This window comes from Netta rufina, assembly GCF_964035555.1.
Source record: "Netta rufina genome assembly, chromosome: 3".
NCBI classification, from domain to species: domain Eukaryota; kingdom Metazoa; phylum Chordata; class Aves; order Anseriformes; family Anatidae; genus Netta; species Netta rufina.
In genome coordinates, this window is record NC_140125.1 from 61706174 (window position 1) to 61725635 (window position 19462).

Genomic DNA, 19462 nt, shown 5'->3' on the forward strand with positions numbered 1-19462 from the left:
ACTCCCGCACCCCGCGGCAGGCTCCGCTCCCGTCCCCGCCCCGTCCCGCTGACACCGCCCCATCCCATCCCATCCCGGCCCGGCCCGGCCCGGCCGTGTCGCGGCGCCTGCGCCCTGCCGCGGCTGTCCCCGCCCGCCGGGGCTGCCGGGTCCGGGCAGGATGCTGAACGTGCCGCCGGGGGCCTTCCCGGCGCCCAGCTCCCAGCAGCGGGTGGCTGCGGGCGGCCGAGCCAAGGTAGGGAGCGGGGAGCCGGGAGCGGGGAGCAGGGAGCGGGCGCGGCCGGGGCTGCGGGCCCAGCGCCGGGCTGGGCCGCGGGGCTCCGAGCTGCCGCCCCGGCGGCCTCCCCCGCTGGGGCTCAGCTCCTCCTGCCGGCCCCGAGCCCCGGAGGGCGGCCAGGGGGGAAGGAGAGGCGGTGACAGCGGCCCCGGCTCGGCTGCGGAGCTGGCAGTGCCTCCTGCTTCGCCTTTTGGAGGCTGCCGGTGGTGAAACCCTTCCCGTGCGGCCTAAGGAAGGCGATAGAAATCCTTCAGGTCTTGTTCTGCCTCTGTCCCTGGCAAGCCAGCAGATCTCGCCCCCACCTTTCTCAGAGGTGAACTTCCCAACCTTTTCCTCCCTAGCTGTGACTTTCAAATCTCTTTTCTTTGTTGCTCATAAGTACCAGGCCATGAACCAAATGACACTGATAAATCTTTTTACTGCCTCAGGAAGACTGGGTACCTGCAGCTTGCTTTGGGAAGAGTTCTCCAAACATTTGACATTCGAGAATTCCCTTGCTTGGGTTATGAGATAGGAAGCTTCCTTAAGCAGCCTTACTGCTGTGTAGGGCTCCCCAGTTTCATTAATATGTATTGGTTGTGTTATTTCTTGTTTTTCCCATCTTCCTTGGGAGCTCAGAAAATTGTATTGAATGGCTTTTTCTTCCTTTAGAGCTTAATAATGTTGGCGCGTTTGTTATTTTTCAGGTACCTTTAAAACCTGGAAGGAGCCTAATGGATTGGATTCGATTAACTAAAAGTGGGAAGGACTTGACTGGTTTAAAGGGGAGGCTGATTGAAGTGACGGAAGATGAGCTTGCTAAACACAACAAAAAGGAGGACTGCTGGATATGTATAAGAGGTTGGTTGCTCTGATGGTGCTTCTGCATTTTTTTGTTTAACCTCTCCTCTGTACTTATAACTAAGCGGCAAAAAAACCAACAAAACAAGGTGATGCCTCAGGCAACAAGGGTTCATCAGGAACAAGATGCTAAAGATGCTGACTTTTACTTACAGTCTTCAGTCCTGGAGTGTTTATTATCCTTAGCAGCTGAAGATTTTTGCTTTAAAGCATGTAGAGACATAAACATGTATTAAAAAGATGTTTAGATCTGTAGGATGGTCTTTGGGAAATAAGCGTGTGTAGGCCCATGTACTGCTTCAGAAAAATTTTAGAAAGGTGAGAGACAATTGCCATACAGAGCAATTGTTGCTTGTATCTGGCATAACAAACAGCATGAGTCGATTACCACAGATATTTGCTATTAATTCTAGGAAATTTTGGCTCAAAAGTTGGAATTGCTATGTGGTGTACAATGGCAATGTGCTAAAAGTGGTTTGAAGCAATAGCCCTGGCTAGGAGAGTATTTTGTGTACTGAAGGTGAAGTTCCTAGTTGTCTTAGAGAAAGTAGGAAAATACTTGCTCTCCAGTTTAATCATTTAGAGGCTAAAATACATTAATAATGCTTTTATTTTACTATGAGATAACACTTACGTGAAAATAGATTAAGAAGATCAGAGTGGCTAATGTGACCTCTCTCTTGGAAGTGTTTCATGTTGCTGGTAACTTCTGGTAGGGAATTTAATGTAATGTCATCTCTGAACTCCAGAAAAATAAAACTAAGCTCTTTACAAGAGTGACGCTTTTTGTTGGGTCAAAAAGGGGGAGGCTAGGGGAGTGGGTTGAGAATGAAAGTAAGAGTAAAATGTCCTTCGATGCTAGCTTTTGTGCAAAATAATAGCATTGTTAATGCTTGGTGTATTGCTCTTGCACCTAATAGCAAAACTGTGGAGGTTTGTTTGTATCCTTTTCAGAAGAACACACATCTACTACTGAGGGCAGAATCACCACTTAAAAATGCCTCAGTTCTGTTTTTAATCTCTTACTCTCCCTAGATTGCATCACTGAGGCTTCTTTTTGCAAGAACTCCGTTACACTGCTTCTGTATTTGCCTTTAATTTTTCTCATCTCTGCCTTTTTGTTATTGTGGAACTACTAAAGAAAATAAAAGCAGCGTAACTGAGAATCCTGATAGACTACCTGTAGACCTGATATGAGGACAAGTATTAAAATAACACCACTGTGGAAAAGCTAAATGAAGTCTTTGTATTGATGTAGTTAAACTGTGGCTCTCTAGGAAAGAGCAGAAATTGAGAGGAACATGAAGAAGAAAATCAGGAGCTAACTGTTGAAAAACGAGTAGGGTGTTCATCAGAGAGCTGTCATATAGGGTGTGAGTATATAAAATGGGATGGTAGGGGGCTTAGAAAAGTGTGAAGGATATATAAATGAGATTTCTTTTGCTCATACAAGCCAGATGGTAAACTGAACATTTGTCTAATACTCACGAGTTCCTAATTAGTTGGATTTTCCCTAGTGTGGTTTCTTGTATGCAGTAATCAACGCTGCACACAAGGTGGCACAGTGGATACATCCATCGGAAGAGCAGGTCTGTAAAATGCAAAAGTCCTTTCTTTGTCCAGGAGGGTTCTTACAAACTAGGATTGTCCCAAGTTTGTGTTTCCCCTCACCCAGTGCTGAATGCCTACATCTTTCTCTGAAGTCATGTTTTTGTTTGGTTGTTTGTTTTTAAATGTGTTACAAACTTATTATGTAAACACTGTTACAGTTCCACTTCGGTAGCTTCCTGTTTTGATAATGTTATATTTCTTGAAATACTCTGCTGGGTAGACCTGCAATAGTTGTGCAAGAGCAGCAATGTGTCTGTAGTTAAATCTGTAGTTAAACGTTTATAGCAGCATTCCCCAAGCTCTAATTACTCTGGTTGCATAGCAACACTAATTAGACTTCATTATTTCAAATCTATGAAGCATTTTTTTTATCTTACTAGAATTACTAAGTGTAGTACTTGCTTAGAAAGAATGCTGAGTCCTTTTATTGGGGCAAATTTGTTGCAAATGTTATCAGCCTTTAATAAGCATAGAGTATGTTTACTTTTTTATGTTGCTGAATCTGTACATTGGAAGTTTTGCTGCTGATGGCAGCAGTTTTTCTTTGGAGAAGACAGCTTCCTCCCATAGGTGTTTTATTCCATAGGTGATGGGTGGCAGGGAAGCCACTGTGACAGCACATCAGTTGTAATTTAATTGGAAGGGATAGCAAAAACAATTCTGTGCACTAACTGGCTCAATTTCATGTCTTTAAATTGACCTCTGGCTCTCATACCCCTAAACTAGACTGTAACACCTTCAGGTGTTTGTTTTTTTTCAACTCTTCACATTTTCTCCAGATGTATATTGGGACAAGTGGAACGTCACTGTAGAATTGACACCTCTGTTTAATAAGATACGTCTTGAGCATTATTAGATCGTGCAACTTCTGTTTCTAGTTTTGGAAAGTCATGCTGTTTGTTCTGAAGGTGTCTGTTGCTTGACATCACGCTGTGTAATACACAGAAACCTTTCCACTGGTTTTGGAGCTGGGAGAGTAGTCTCAGTGGTTGTGGAAATGTTACTCATGTGTTTTTATATTCCGTTTTCTGCAGGACTTGTATATAATGTCACACCGTACATGGAATATCATCCTGGTGGTGAGGATGAACTAATGAAGGCAGCAGGAACTGATGGTACAGATCTTTTTGATCAGGTGAGAACAACTGGCAGCGAATGGCACTTGCTCACCAAAAGGTATTTTGAAAAAATGCATGTTTTCTGATTCTTTTAGGGCATTCCAGTGGTTCAAACCTTTTGAGGTCCAAGGGAAGGTGTTGGGTTACAGTTCAGAATTGCACTTATATGTACTGAAAGAGGCATATAATTTCAATTTTGTATCAAAAAAAAAAAAAAAGTCCCTTTATTATGCTTCAATTTGACCATTTTATTAAATTTATTTTTTTAGCAGAAATAGCAAGTAAACTTGCAACAACTTGAGATACTACTGCCTTATTAAATTTCCGCATTCACTAATGGCTGTCAGTTGAGAAGCATTTTCTTCTCAGATAACTTTTTTTTTTTGACAAATACGTGCAGTATTCTTTTGTCTGTTAACTTGGCTATTGCATTATCAGCAAACAAAGTATTAAGAAAAAGTGTTGGGGCTGCTTTTAACTGATTGTGAACAAATCACAAAATGACAGTTGGTCTCTTCTTTGTTCCCCATTTCTTTAAATGTTTTGAAAAGACTGAAAAGAAAAGGTCTGCAAAAGGGGTGTCCTTTCTGTAAGGAAGCGCTTGCAAATCTCATATTGTGAAGGATGATTCATTGAGATAGTATTTTTTAGAAACAAACATTATGCAAAAAACCTTGCCTCACAAGTTTTTCCTGAGAAAATGGGAAAGAGCAGAAAGGAAATTTCCTTTATTTCTGAGAGGAAATTGTTAGAGCTTTACATTTCTTGAATCACAGTATGTTGTGCCTTTACTTAAAAAAATGTGCTTAGCAATAAATGTAAATAAAGGAAAGATGAGATTTTAAACTTTGTTTTAGTATTTTCGGTTAATCCTTTCACAAATGAAGTCTTGGATTAGGGCATAATTCTCTCTTCGTCACAAAGCTACTCTGGTTTAAAGAAATTTGTATTTTCTGTCCTGCAAGTTCATACAGTATGAAATTGTGGCCTGAGATTCTGTAGCAGGAGCACTGTCAAATATTGTACGGTAATACTCAGAAACAGGAATCTTGGCAGCAGAAATATTACCAGAAACCCATCAAATTGTTACCAAGTTCAGATACATATTTATACATTTTTATTTGTTTGTTTTGTCATAAGAGTGAAAAACACTGGTCAGATCTTTAAAGTAACCAGTTCACCTCTTTGTTTCTGGGTCACATCTTTCCTGTTCTGGATAAGTTTCTGTTGTTATCCCCTCTGCTCTAGCATTCTATGTCTGTCAGATACTGATTTATTTAAGACTTTGGTTGGTTGCTAGTGTTAAATATCTGAAAAATGTAACTGTCATTCAAATTATTAATTTCTTTCCATTATCTGTGTGAAAGGCAACTTACAAGTTGTGGGCTACCTTATCTTGTCTGCTTAGCTTGTCAAGTTTAAAGTTTTTATTTTGAAATCTTTATGTTCCATTTAAATTTGTCATGCTGCACTCCATTTCCTTTTCTCTTCTTGTAGTGTTGTCCTGAATGCCCTGTCAGGACTGGCTTTCCTGCCATCCATTTTCTAGGGAAGTTTTTCTGTTCTGGTCTGTAAAGCTACTGCTTTTTCTTCACTTTGACTTTCTAAAACAGCTTATTTCCCAATAATTCAGTGATTGTCAGACAGAAACAGAAATACACCAACTTCATAGGAGGTGTTGATGTGTCTGAACTACTATGATCTGTCTTTGGTTCATTCATCAGCCTCTTTCCCCATGTTTGTGTCTAAACAAGGCTGGTTTCCTTTGTGGTAAGGACAAGTTCTGTTAATTACATAGCACACATCATAAAAACACACTTCTGAAATCTTTCTTGTAGCTCAAGGTTATGATGTTCAGATACTGCAAAACATAACCTGAATAAATCAAACTACTGTCATATTCAGAGTCCTATTTTTTTGTTTAAGTACATCTTATCTGTAGTAGTGGTGAAAAATATGTACTGAAAAATTGAGAAACTGTTGTCTGGGTAAATAACAGAAAAAAAAAAAATCCCAACAAAAAGAAAGATGTTAGCCACTGTACAAAAATGGTCTTTGTATTTTAGTGCATAGAGCAAACAACAAAATAAGAATTACAAACGTTGTGAAATCCAATTTTTGTTAATATAGGTCCATCGTTGGGTCAATTATGAATCAATGCTGAAGGAATGCCTTGTTGGGAGAATGGCTTTCAAGCCTATTGCTGCTCCAAAAGGTGAGGGGTTTTAGAATGAAATAATTTCTAATATGTTTAATTCCAAAGTTGTGAAAAATCCTGAATTGTCTTATTTATGAGGAGAGTCTCTATTCTGACATAGAGACAAAGGCTGTTGCATGTACTCAGTCTTTTGATAGTATGTACCTGAAGATGAAACTTTTATAAATGAAGACTTTTACACATAATGTACTGCTAACTTTTGTCTTTTGTTCTAAGTCATCAGAAAATAAACATATGTATTTGTGTGTGTGTGTGTGTGTATATATATATATTCTTTTTTCTCCCAAGGATTGCTCTTTCTTCTTTAGGTCCTGGGCGGGGGGGGGGGGGGGGACGGGGGACGGGGACGAGGGGAGGAGGAGGCAAACTATCACAGGAAGCCCCCTGGTGTGATTCTTGAAATAAAAGTCAGTATTTTTGTTCTGGTGATTTCAGCACCAGGCATAGGTCTCAAAAGTCATGTATGAATTGAGATATGTGAATACAGTTTATGAACAGTTATCCTTTCCAGAACACTTTACTGAGTCTGCTAGAGTTCGAATTTACTTAGAGAAAATTTTGCTGATACAACAGACTCATCTGGGCCAGGCCAGCATGAAATGTAGCATATTGTCCTAAAATGCTGGTGGTGGCTTCAAAAGAATTTACTCTCCAGTGTTTTGGTTTGTAGGTCACAGTAAAAAGTCACAGTATCTTAAAACCAGACACTGGATGGAGGCCCTTAGCAGATCTGCTCTGAAAGCATGACAGAATTACTGTTTACAACTATTTTTATCTGGTAATCCTGTAGTTCACAAATTCAGCCATCTCTTTTAGATCTTCAACTTCTGGCATGGGGCATGATGCACTTGCTCAGCACACAGATCGCTTTGCCAAGCAGTTCGGTTGAGTTTGCCTGTTTGTAAAGGGGGAAAAGAGGATTTTACATCTCTGTGTTGCTAGGTAACTAATGCCATTGTAGAGTTTTTAAGTTGAGTGCTGCAATGTATGGAGACACCTTGACAGTGTAACAGCTTCATAGAGTTGAGGTGTTACGAGTAAGTTACTGCCACTTTGTCAGCTGAGCTAGAAACTTAAAAATAAACCTGACTTTTACTGATCTCCTTAGTCTGACTTTTCTGCAACCAGAGGGAATTCTTGTGACAGCAAGTCAGTAAAGAAATAAACATATCTTTGTTCCTGCCAGCTGTGACAGTCCATTTTCTGCTGTTTGCTTTTTCTCTGCTTTCTTCTCTAGTAGCACTGCTTTATACACTTTGCTGTAGTAAAACTTGCAAGTGAAAGGTTACCAGCTGCATGAAAGTGGTTTGGTTGCCTGTCTCTCTTTTGGCCATTTAAGGCTTGATTTTTTTCATTTTTTTTTGTATTTTATTAATGACGAATAAAACTGATTAGCCTGAATTTGCTGAAATTCTTCCTAGCAAAATTCTCAAAGTGTACCGTGATTTGTGGTGGGTTCTGTATCCTCATTTAAGTGGTGAATTATCAAAAACATGATTGACCAGCTTCACTATCAGAAAGTGATGCTTCTTAGCTTGTGTCCTTTCAGCAAACTGTATTTGGCAAAGTTTGGGTCTGAAAATAGAACAAAACAGTGAAGGTGCATGTCTTTGCATGTAGGATTAAATAGGCCCATATGCATGGAGGGATGACAGGACTTCAAATTACAGCCTAATTTGCTTTCTTTTTCATGGCAGAGGGTGGGTGAGCTTTTGGCATTAGGGCAGGCATATGATAAGAGTAAGTCAGATGTAGGTTTGTTGGGGCATTGCTGGAAGGCTTGTGATTGTTCAGCTTAGTTTTGTTTCCTGTGTTCTGGATTTTCTTTGGAAGATAGTACAATTATTTACTCACTGAACTTTTTTTAAGGAAGCTGAAGCTTATTCTTGCATACACAACTAGCAGGAGACTCTGAAGTGCCCCTTCTTCAATGTTATAGAACAGTAGAGCTGTGCACAGAAATGTGTAGTGTTTGTACTTGCTGAGAAGGCCCATGCAGTAACTACAGTAGTGATCAAGCATGCAAGAGATTTATTATTTCAGAATCTCCCTTCTGCTTTTATCTTTCTCAACAAAGAAAGATAATTCCTTTATCTTTTTATCTATTCCTCTTCCTCACAGCTTTAAGCTTTTTGCCATTATTTTGCTTGCCTTCCCTTCAGAGTACTCGGCTGTAAACATCAGCACAGACGTTGCTTTAGTACCTTTAACTATCGCTGATGTTTCTCTCAGATGTATGTAAGTATGTGGCTGTATGTAACTTCACAGGTACCATAACTCGGGAGTTGGAATGCTTGTATTTGTATTGAGTAAGTGAGATGAGACTGAGAGCTATAGTATGATCCAAGGAAGAGGGAGGTAGGGCTGTGTCCTGGAAATGCCTCAATCAATTGTCCTTAAACCTGCAAATGCTGGTTTCAGTGCAGTGTATTAAAATGTAGTGAAATGAGAGTTTACTTTTGAACTCAAAACAATTCCCTTTAATGATAAATGAGATTTTGTGACTTGCCTATCCTGGCAGAAAGCTTGAAGCTGTGTATAGCAGAATATACAAAGAAATACAGCCTAAAAAACAAAGGGTTTGGGTGAACTGTCCCGTTCATCCCGTGGAATGTTTTCACCTCACAGTGGCACAACGTGAAAGACTCTGATAAGGGCAATACTTGATCAGCTCTGAAGTCCTTTTGCAATACTATATGCTTGGCAGATTGTTCCAGGAGCATTTTATTTATTGCTGTTGTACTGGCATTTTCCCTCTAATGCTGGCTGCTGTGATGGAGAGAAGTGAGAGAGGCTCGAAAGCCCATAATAAGGGGAGATTATGTAACTCATCATTTGCCTTCATGAAAAGGAGCAGGAAGATCAAATTGGATGCTCCCACTTCCCCAAATCTTGCAAATATAAAAGGGGTCTTTATACTGGGAAAATTTGAGATACGCATATAGAGAAGGCAGAAGGGACTTGGGTACATCCAGAGGACTAGAAGAAAGATACATGGCCGAGAGACACTATGCCTCTGCCCTTGAGAGGAGCACCATATGTATGAATTGTCACTATGCATTCATCTACTTGGTCTGTATCTGCTTTTTTTCTACTAGTACTTATATTTTTTTGTTGTTGTTGAAGATAACTTGTCAAATAAAGCTGCTTGACAGATTGAGCTTAAAGGAAGATTTTCCTTTTCCTGGGTTTCTGCCAAAGATTGGATTTAGATAGTTGTAGGTCAGACTCAGCGTCTACTATGTGTTGTCTCGAGACAAGTGTCTTTCAAAGTCTGACAGACTTAGCAAGCTTCTTGGCTATCAAGCTTATAATTGTACAAGATAATCTGTGGTGTTTGTTTTAAAGAGCCAGGGAAGTTTTTATGTTTCTTACCCTTTAGTGCTGTGCAACTTTTGTTATTTTAAACTTTCTTTTTTTTAATTGCATGTAATATTTTGGAATGGTAATCAGTGCTGCATTTAATTGTGCTGACTTGATATCTGAAGCATCCTGGTGAATCTGTTAATGTTTTGGAAGGTTTATTTGGAGAGCCTTACTTTGGCTTATTTTTATAGTATGACATGTGCAAGTACTGTGCTGCAACTTCTTACTGTCGTGCTCCTTTTTCTTAATGCTTGTAGACGTTTCTTCTATCCTGTCTGAAGAGAAGAAACAGGTTAATGGTAAGTATTCACCTGGGGCGAGGTGGGGAGTCAATCTTAAACTTACCTGAGTATTGTATAATGCATGATGCTTATCCAGACTTCTGTGTCTATACATTTCAATCTGATGTTGAGGCTGTAGTGATCTTTGGGAATTACAGAAGGCAAAATCCTAATCAGACATCGCAAATTCAGTGAATAAAAGTGTTAGAAGATGGTGGTGCAGTGCTATAGAAAAGGGAGATGAGAGGTGGACAAGCTTTTTACTTGAGAAGGTAAATGGGAAATAACTGTGTGCTATTGAAATGTGCCGCTTCCACAGTGCCAGGCTTTTTAATCCTCAGTATCAGAAACGCTAGGTGGCCCTACAGGGGAGTAGCAGAGATGTGACAAAAACTTGGGTAACACATAGAATTAAATTTGTCACTGGAAAACGAGTTGAAATGGAGGTGTATTAGTTGAGCACAGCGTGACTGAACTACGTGAGGTGTAACTGTGGGAATGACTGGGCTGTTAATTGATGTAGCTCCGAGAGGAGCAAATGAAGTCCTGTGATATACAGGGAGAATGACAGTAGTCCTTGCAGAGATAGGGAAGCATTCAGGCTTTGCATAAGCTTTCACTGAGCCCTCCGTGATTACTGAGGGTAGCTTTGGTTGCTAGTGATGGAGAACTGTGCAATTGATTTTGATCTTTTTAGGGAAAAGTTATGGAGTGATTAGTCATCTTGGCATAAGAGGCTGCCTAAAATAATACAGCTTATGAAGTCCGATCAGATGAGGTGGGATGGGGGAGTGTTGCTGGAGAAAATAAGATGAACACCTGTAAAGGGAAGTAACACACTTTGCGCTGAAGGTTGACCTTTTAGCATGAAAGGGTATAAATTGGTCGTGGAAAAGTCTAGGCTGAATCTTAGGAAAAGGAGCCTGGAACAGACAAATTTTGGAATGGCAGGAGGAGCAGAAACCTAGATGTGACTTGAGATAGAGGCAGAGAGGCTCTCGTGATGGTGTGCCCACAAGTCCAGGCATGGTTAGAGGACACCTACTCATCCATGCTTAGTTGGATGAATTTGAATCTTGTTTCCTTCTGTTCTCATACCATCTTTCTTGCTGTCCTCTTGTGTTCTGAGAATGTCGTATTTGTCTTCTAAAAGGCAGTTTACCTTACAGTATGCACAAGCTTGAGCTACACAATAATGCCTACAACTAAATATACACCATGTAAAAGTAAGCAAGACTGATTTTACTTGTTCCTGTTTTGCTATATAGCCCTATAGGATGTTAAGCTAAACTTTGTGCCAGGGTTTGCTGTGTGACTTCAGGAATGAACAAGTTGGAATGTATCAGCCTTGCTTTGAAGGGCAGGGAGAATTAGAAGACAAATTTTGCTTTATTTTATCAGAATTATATCACTTGGCAGCAGCTAGTAGTCATTAAATACGCCATAAGTATTTTGATTCAAGTAGAAGACTAACTGTTGTAGCATCTATTTCAATGTTTATCTCCTCAGTTATGTTTGTTCATGAAATCCTTACTTTTTGTGCTTGTCTAGCTGCCCGGAGCTTTTCTGTGCTTCTTTCTTTATCTGCGTCTACTGTGAACATGAATAATAAGCAGTACTCCTTCTTTCTTCTTGTCTTGCTTCCCCTTGTGCTCCCAGAAATACTTTTTGTCCAGATTATGTGACTTTTCAAGAGACATAGGAAATTATTCTGGTTGTGTTTTCCAGTGAAACTGCCTGATTTTGAAATTGCCTGATACTGATGCTTGCTTCTTGTATTCAGTTTACCTGTTTGGCAAGACTTTTTCCAAAATAGGAAAGGTCAGTTCCTGGGGTTTTTTCACTGACTTTGCCTGTTGTGGACGTATTTATTTTACCGTCTTAGAAGTCTGTTATACTCAATTGCTGTGTCTTAGCGTAAACTGAAATCAAAGTGAGACTAGAAATAGGCAGCACTGTGTGAAATTTGGGAAGAGGAGCCTGCATGGGCACCAATTTATTTTTTAGGAAGTTGTGGGCACTAGTGAAGGCATTTTTGTTGTATTGATCTAAAATATATAAATGATAATTGTATTGTGTCGCATGTTCAGATCAATCAACTTAAATGTATCCTTGACTTTTGTGAACATCAATTTTGTGTAATATAAGGGACAACAAAAGCTGAAGTTTCCAGAATATATTATTCATGATAACAGTCTCAAAAGTGGATGTGCTCCTGGACATCTCTTCATGTATGAGATTCAGACAAAAGACGTCAATATTTCAAAACACTGCCATTCCCAAGGCATGCTTGAAAACTTCCTATTTGTTTGAAAGCAAGTTAGCATCAAGCACATACTTTAAAAATCTCTTCAACTTTGCACCTTCAAGCTAAACTGAATTTGTTTTGTACCCCAACTATTAAGATGAAAATTTCCATAGTATTAATGATAAAAGAAATGACTTTGGCAATTCTGCCATCTGAAAACAAGCTGGTGTTTGAGTCTAAACACATCAAACTTGAAAATACAGATGGTACGTAAGAGGGTAATGAGAGGAGAGTTTGAGTTAGGGCTTTGAGAACAGAAACCTAAGTGTCATGGTTCAAGCAGCTGGAATTCTTTTGTGTAAGTAATATATGCAATCCTATTTTTCTCATTAATATATGGAGTTTATAAATATGGACTGGGCGTGTTCTGGGCCTTTAGAGGACAAAGAAATCAATAGATAAAGTTTTCACTGAATCCTAAAGTAATTTAGGCTAGAACAAGCATCTGGAGCTAGTTTGGTCCACTCCCCTGCTCGTGGCAGGGTGAACTTTGATCAGAGTGCTCATGATCATGAGTGCTCATAACCCCACCATCATGGGAAGAGAAGAGGTTTGTGGTGGTGTTTTGTTTGTTTTCTTTTTTAATAACATAAACAGAATTTTCCTCCGTGCTATTTGTCTGTTGCTTTCAGCCGCTTCCCTCGGAGAAGCACCTGGCTATCTTTTCTGTACTTCTTCCTCCCCACACCCTTTTCTTTAGGTAGTTGAAGATCGCACTGAAACCTGTCCCTTAGCTGTTCCTTCTGCAGGCTGAACAAGCCCAGTTCCCTCAGCCTCCTCCATATATTTTGTGCTCTGACTGCTGACCATCTCCTTGGCCCTTCCCTGGAGTTGCTCGTGCGTGTCAGTGGCTGCCCTGCACTGGGGAGCCAAAACTGGAGATAGTACTCCAGATATGGTCTCACAGTTGCTGAACAGAGAGGAAGAATCACTTTCCTCAAGCTAGTTGCAGTGCTTTTGCCCAGTATACAATTGGTTTTCATTGCCAAAAGGGTATAGTATCTGTCCTGTCTCTATTTGTCCATTAGGTCCCCAGGAAGTTTTCTACAAAGCTGCTTTCTACCCTGTCAGGCACCCAGCCCGTTCTGTTATACAAGATTATTTTGGTCCAGGTGCAAAACTCTGCATTTGCTTTTGAGCTTCATGCATCTTTTGGCAGCTTATTTCAGGGTCCCTTTGAATTGTAGCTATGACCTTTAGTGCTTCAACTGCTTTCACTGATTTGTTATCATCTACATAATTCCTGACAGTGGGACAGCGTGCGTGCTTCATGTTGCTAATCAGGATGTTGAACAGCCCTGGCATACCCTAGGGAATGCCAGCTGTAATTAGCCAGAAATCAGACTTCATATTGTTAACAGCACCTTTTGCAACTGGCAGCCCTTCTAATGCTCTGTCTAGATCTTAGTCCATCTTGCTAACTCGGATCTCTCCAGTGTGGCTACAAGGAGAACCTGAGAGAGACCATCAGTAGCCTTCCTATCTGATCTGCATGGGATTTTGCTAGCAAGCTGAACAAGCTAAAGTTTGCTCTCATGAGGTGCAGAGGTGTGCTTGCTTCTCTCAATATCTTAAAACACCTTCATTTCATAACTGCCATCAGCTTTTGGATTCACCTCCAATTATTAATTATTTATGACCACCATAGTCAGAAGAATGCTTAATTAATTGGGTCTTTGATCACCTGAATCATTCTCTTTTTGTTACAATGTGATTTCATGTTTTCACTTAAAATCTTACAGTATTTCAGAATAATTCAAAATTAACTTGGTTTGCGAGAATGTCCTGTCTTATTCTGGCTGTTCATATATTTCTGTTGCCCTGCAAAAGCATAGAGGAGTGTATATGATCATAAATTTCTCTTATCCGTAGAGGCCAGTCTAAGCACACAGTATATGTCTCTGTTGTGGTTTAACACCATCAGCTACTCAGGCACCACACAGCTACTCTCTCACTCCCCTTCCTCAAAGGAACAGGGGTAGAAAATGCAATTAAAAACAGCTCGAGGGTTGAGATAAGGACAAGGAAACTGCAAATCAATTATTCTCACAGGCAAAACAGGCAGAGTGTAGAGAAGATAAATTTCATTTATTGACAGTTGGTAATAGTAGAGAGGCAAACTAAAAACACCTTCTCTCCATCCACCTTCTTGCACCCCTTCCCCCGAAAAGTGCAGGGGAAGGGGGAATGGGGGCTGTGGTCAGTCCCTGATGCTTCATCCTCTCCCTGTGGGGATGCCGCCCTTCCCCAACTGAGCCTGCAGGGGCTGCCCACAGGCAGCAGCTCCTCAAGCACTGCTCCCACACGGCTCCATCCCACGGGGTCCATCCCCCAGGAGCAAACTGCTCCAGCATGGGGCCCCCACGGCTGGGCAGCAGCTCCCCCCAGACCCCCTGCTCCTGCGGGGGCTCCTCTCCACGGGCTGCAGCTCCGGCCTGGGGCCTGCTCCTGCGGTGGCTCTCCATGGGCCGCAGCCTCCTCCAGGCCACATCCACCTGCTCCCCCGGGGGCTCCTCCACCCATGGGGGGGCTGCAGCGTGGAGATCTGCTCCGTGTGGGACCCATGGGCTGCAGGGGGACAGCCTGCTCCACCAGGGGCCTCTCCCTGCACAGGCCGCAGGGGAACTGCTGCCCTGTGCCTGCAGCACCTCCTGCCCTCCTGCTGCCCTGACCTGGGGGTCTGCAGGGCTGCTTCTCACTTCACACTCTTGCAGCAGCTGTTGCCTAGCAGTTTTTTTCCCTTCCTTCAATCTGCTCTCCCAGAGGCCCACCCAGCATTGCTCCCTGGCCCAGCTCTAGCCAGCAGCAGGTCCCTTTTGGAGCCAGCTGGAGCTGGCTCTGATCTGACCTGGGGCAGCTGCTGGGCTCTGCTCACAGAGGCTACCCCTTCAACCAAAACCTTGCCATTTAAACCCAATATAGTCCATGAAAAAGACTTAGCCTTTGAGAAGGCTTTTATCATGAGATGATTGGTTTTCTTTTGCAGTGATCTGACTGTTCTGCCATTTAGCTTCCTTGGCAGCTGCAGATGGTGTGTACATAGGGGTAATTAGAAAAAGAATAAATAGTTCCAGCGTGTATTAATTGTTTTGGGTTAATTCCCCATCTGGGTGGTTTATGGTTTTGGCAGATTGGATTAGACCAGAATGGTCCTCTTTGTTTTATCTGCATCCCACGTAGCAAAGCCATATAATTCTTGTGTTTAAACTTGTAGTCTAACTACAAAACTTAAGTGGCCTATAAAAGATAATTCATGTGTGAATTCTCATTTTCTTAGACCATTATTTTATTCATAGCCTTTTTAAGTTTCCAAGGTCTGCCTTTGAACATACTTGAAACCAGCTCCAGCTGTCCAGCACTTGCCAACTGTTACCTTAGACCTCTGCCTAACCATTGTCCAGTGAAATTGCTGCTATCTGTGGTGTTACAAATAATATTATATTCAAGGCTGTGCAGCTTCTTCTATCTAATTTTATTTAGCTTCCCTGTATTGAAATTGATGAAGGATTGCAATTGCTTTAACCTGTGGTCTGTGCTCCAATTGTTGCCAGATCTGTTGTTTCCATTTAGCTAGATTAGGCCAATAGACTTTTGCAAAGACTGACCAAGTATTGTATCCAAGCAAAGTTTTTTTTTTCAGGTTTTCATGTTGTTTAATAATTAAAACATGTAGCTGAATTCTGTGAAAATCCTTAGCAAAGCACAAGGTAGAGCAATGTAGGCTGAACAAATAGTTCTGTTAAATTTATTCAAATTATGTTTTTTCCTGCTTCGCTGTCACAAAGTATAAAAGCACAAGCTAATGCCTAATGAAATGGAGACCAGCTTACATGTACCAGGAAGCCTGCATGCACAGGTTCTGTGGTATATGGAATTCAATTTCTGAAACAGAACTTCATGTTCTAGGAGCCTCCTCTCCAGGAGCAAGTGCTGAATAATAGCAAAACTTTAAAAAGTGCATGAATACTTCCAGCTGTCCTGTGGAAAGAAAATACCATCTGTTGAGGGGTATTTTGCATATAGAATACTTATTTTTCCATATATATTTATGGTTTTTATTAAATGAGTGTCGCAGCACATATTTTAATGATTCTCTGCCCTTTGTAGGTATGGTTTCTGAGAAGAACATACCGGGTACTTCTGCTAGAGATTTAACTCCAAGGTAAGCTTTTATTTTTCGTTCTTTTACACATTCTATTTAATAACCCTAGGCAGTTCTTAGTAAGTGAAGGCAACTTTTTACATGTTTAGATCTCAGTGTTTTGGCTAAGGGAGTATGTATCATAACCTTCCTACTTATAGGAGGATGGTAGAGGTTCAGGTTTAAACAACTTGCCAGAGGTCATACTGACCTTACAAACAGATTGTAATGCACGTTTCTTGGCTTGCTCTAGTTTCTAACACTTTTACTGCCCTGCACTGTATATAAACTTAAGGTTTATTTTCACTGGCTCCTCAACCTTACTTCTTGAGAAAACTTCTAGGAAGTAATTCCAACTGGGGTGATCATTTTTTTTTTTTTGATTTATTTGTCTGTGGAAGTACAAGTTGGCATGCCTTGGAAAAGAACTTCAATTCAGGCTGGAATGCTTTAAGATGTGATAGTGCTATCCAGGTTTCTGTGATTTGCAAATGTAAAACAAAGTAAACCAAAAAAAAAAGCACTGTGATAAGTCTTGAGGTATTGTACTACTCCATTGTTCCTTGAACCCTCAAGGCTCAGTTTCTGACTTTGCATCAAAATCTCCTGTGAATGGATAATCTCTGGGCTAGTTACATGCAACCATCCCCTCTTTCTGGGTCCAAGAGGTTCAAACAGTAGGCAGAAGTAGTTAGGTAACAGGGAAGGGAAAAGACGGTAGTAATGTAGATGGGAGAAGTTACCTTGTGGTGATAGAGTTGATTTGGACCAGGACTGCAGCTTCATGATGCTGGAGTCAGGTCAGAACTGTAGATGTCATACGGTGGAGAGCCAGGTGTAAGATACCCACGTGGATGGACCCCATGAAAACGGGGAGAGAAAGGAAAAGCTTTTCTAGGTTTGAGTGGGCAAGTTACTGTGCCGAAGAGGTGCTGGAAAGCCTGGCAAGTTAAAGGTAATGCAGGCAATCAAAAAGAATGCCCTTTGACTGCTTACCTTACCCTTCATTAACTTCAATGTGTGGGTTGTTTGGGAACATGGGAATGTAGAACTTCAATTTGGGGAGACAAAGGGAATTGTGATTTTCTGATATGTGCGTGGAATCCATGATTCTTGGAACCCTCTCTGGCAATTTAGTAATTTCGTTTGAAGTCAAGGACTTTGACCATCTTTCTAAGTAGATTAATTTGTTGCAAAGAGGATGCATGTGCTTTTTAAGTAAAGCCACTGTCGTATAACTTCAACTACAGTGTGATGACTATCAGGATGGGTAATTAGACTGCTTTTATATTGTCTTTTCAAAATTATTGGCTCTGGGATTACCTCTTGAAGACACAATACATAATGTATTTGGCTGGTAACTTTGTGAAAGAAACTCTGCTTGAAAACTGCTGGTTAAGCATATTTTGGTATGCTGAAAAAAATATATAATTTTCTTTCTTTCTTGTGTATTTTGTTTTACAGTTATGACTGGTTCCAAACAGATGGTTTGATCACTATTGTTGTATATACTAAGCAGAAGGTAAATGTATTTTATTAAAGAGGTGATTACAAGATCCAGTTGTGATCCAGCTTGAATTTTGGGAGAATTTAATTAAAATGCTCCTTTTCCTTGTCTATGAAAGGATATGAACGCAGAATTGGTGATAGTTGATTGTCAAGACAAAAGATTAAGGGGAGAGATCATCCTGGCTGACCACTCGTATCTTATAGAACTTGGTAGGTACAGTATCTTTGCCATTGAAAATAATGAATTTTCATTCTGCTTTACTGAAACCTTCTCATCAGACCATACGTGTTTTATATATATCAATTAATGTTTTATTCCTCTTTTATTGCAGATGATTACTTAAAAGTAGCCTAATGTCAAGGAATTACATTATTGACTAGCATTTTTGTGTTTAGTGTGTATGTAATTTCTTAACTTCCATTTCTTATTTGATGCCCTAAGCCATATAAAATAAAATGCAGTAAGAAATTGGTGTAAAAGTTGTGCAAGATTTTCTGCAAGTGTATATTCCTGATGGTTATTAAAATGCCCTTATTCAAAAAGGGCAAGCAGAACGATTTAGAGGAACGTAGATTGTTAGTTTCACATGAGTCATTGTGCTTTTTTTTAAAAAAAAAAAAAAAAAAAAACAAAAAAAAAAAACCAATGCTGTTCTTAATATTAAGTATTAGGTTGCAGAAGTCACTGAGACTAATATGAAGCAAGAATGAAATGTCAGGGCCAGATAAAGATTTGTAGGGTTCTAGGCCCATTCTTCACTCAGTATTCTAGCCTTAAGCTGTATGTATATGAGGACTAGAAGGTAATGTTTTTACTTTATAATAGTTTTTCTTTATTTCAGACTTGGATCATGCAGTTCAAGAAGGCTTTGATGGTAAGTTGTCTCTTGCAACTCTTCCATATCTCTTCTAACATCAGAATATAGAACTTGAGTTTATTTTTCTGACTTATCAGATACTTCACGGTTTTTCTTACCATCAGCTTCTGACAGTGTCAACAAATTAATCCATCAAATTAAATTCTTTTTTTCATTTTGGCATTTGGGTCTGTAAAAGTAATATATTGATGGTTTTCTGATCCCTCTAAGCATCACTAACTGCTAAAATAATTACAAGTTTCTTCAGTTACTTATTAGTAAACCATTCTTTGCTTGAAGTGGGATTTTCTTAAACTTATTTGTTCATTCAGATGGCCTTTAAAAGAAAGGAGTAAGTAAATAATAGCAGTTAAATATTTCCAGTAAATAAAGATTCTGAATTCATGAGCATTATTTCTGACCAGATGGGCTGTGAGTATTGTCACAATGTATTTAGTAAATATGGTCCATTCATCATGCATGTTAAGCTACTGCTTGTTGTTTTAAATGCACTTTAGAACATTACACAGAAATGGCTGGAAGTGCATTTAATTTGCTATTATAATTTAATGCATGAACTCTCTGTGTCTTGAGAAATTACTGATCCTTCTAAAGTTTAATTATAATAGAGGAGTAAAATTATTTTGTTGCACAAAATGTAAGTAAAAGTAACAGTATGAAACAATTTTCTTTTGTAGTGAATATTGCTGAAAAAGTTGGCAAGGTAGAGATTATCTTAAAGAAAAAGGATAACGTTCATTGGAAAGTGCTGGGACGACCCTTGGAGAGTCATAACACGTTTATCAAATGCACAGACAGAGGTAAACAGTTTCATGGCCATGTTACCTGTTCTTTTAAGACTTCTGGGGGCAAGTTAGGCATACTTGGTTTCTCCCAAGATTTTTTGTTCCTGTAGTCATACATCATTTCTTTCAA

The 19462-nt window shown here is 40.1% G+C and overlaps 1 protein-coding gene across 1 annotated transcript in view; it reads left to right on the plus strand.

Annotated features, from left to right (window-relative positions):
* Positions 1-106: 106 nt before the first annotated feature.
* LOC311207888 (cytochrome b5 reductase 4-like) overlaps positions 107-19462 on the plus strand; it is a 34851-nt gene continuing 15495 nt past the window's right edge. The window contains exons 1-10 of the mRNA XM_084284223.1: positions 107-235; positions 964-1117; positions 3763-3863; positions 5977-6061; positions 9688-9729; positions 16127-16181; positions 17625-17682; positions 17786-17879; positions 18512-18544; positions 19225-19347. Coding sequence (XP_084140349.1) covers positions 161-235; positions 964-1117; positions 3763-3863; positions 5977-6061; positions 9688-9729; positions 16127-16181; positions 17625-17682; positions 17786-17879; positions 18512-18544; positions 19225-19347 — 820 coding nt within the window. The 5' untranslated portion in view covers positions 107-160. The remainder of the gene's footprint in view (positions 236-963; positions 1118-3762; positions 3864-5976; positions 6062-9687; positions 9730-16126; positions 16182-17624; positions 17683-17785; positions 17880-18511; positions 18545-19224; positions 19348-19462) is intronic.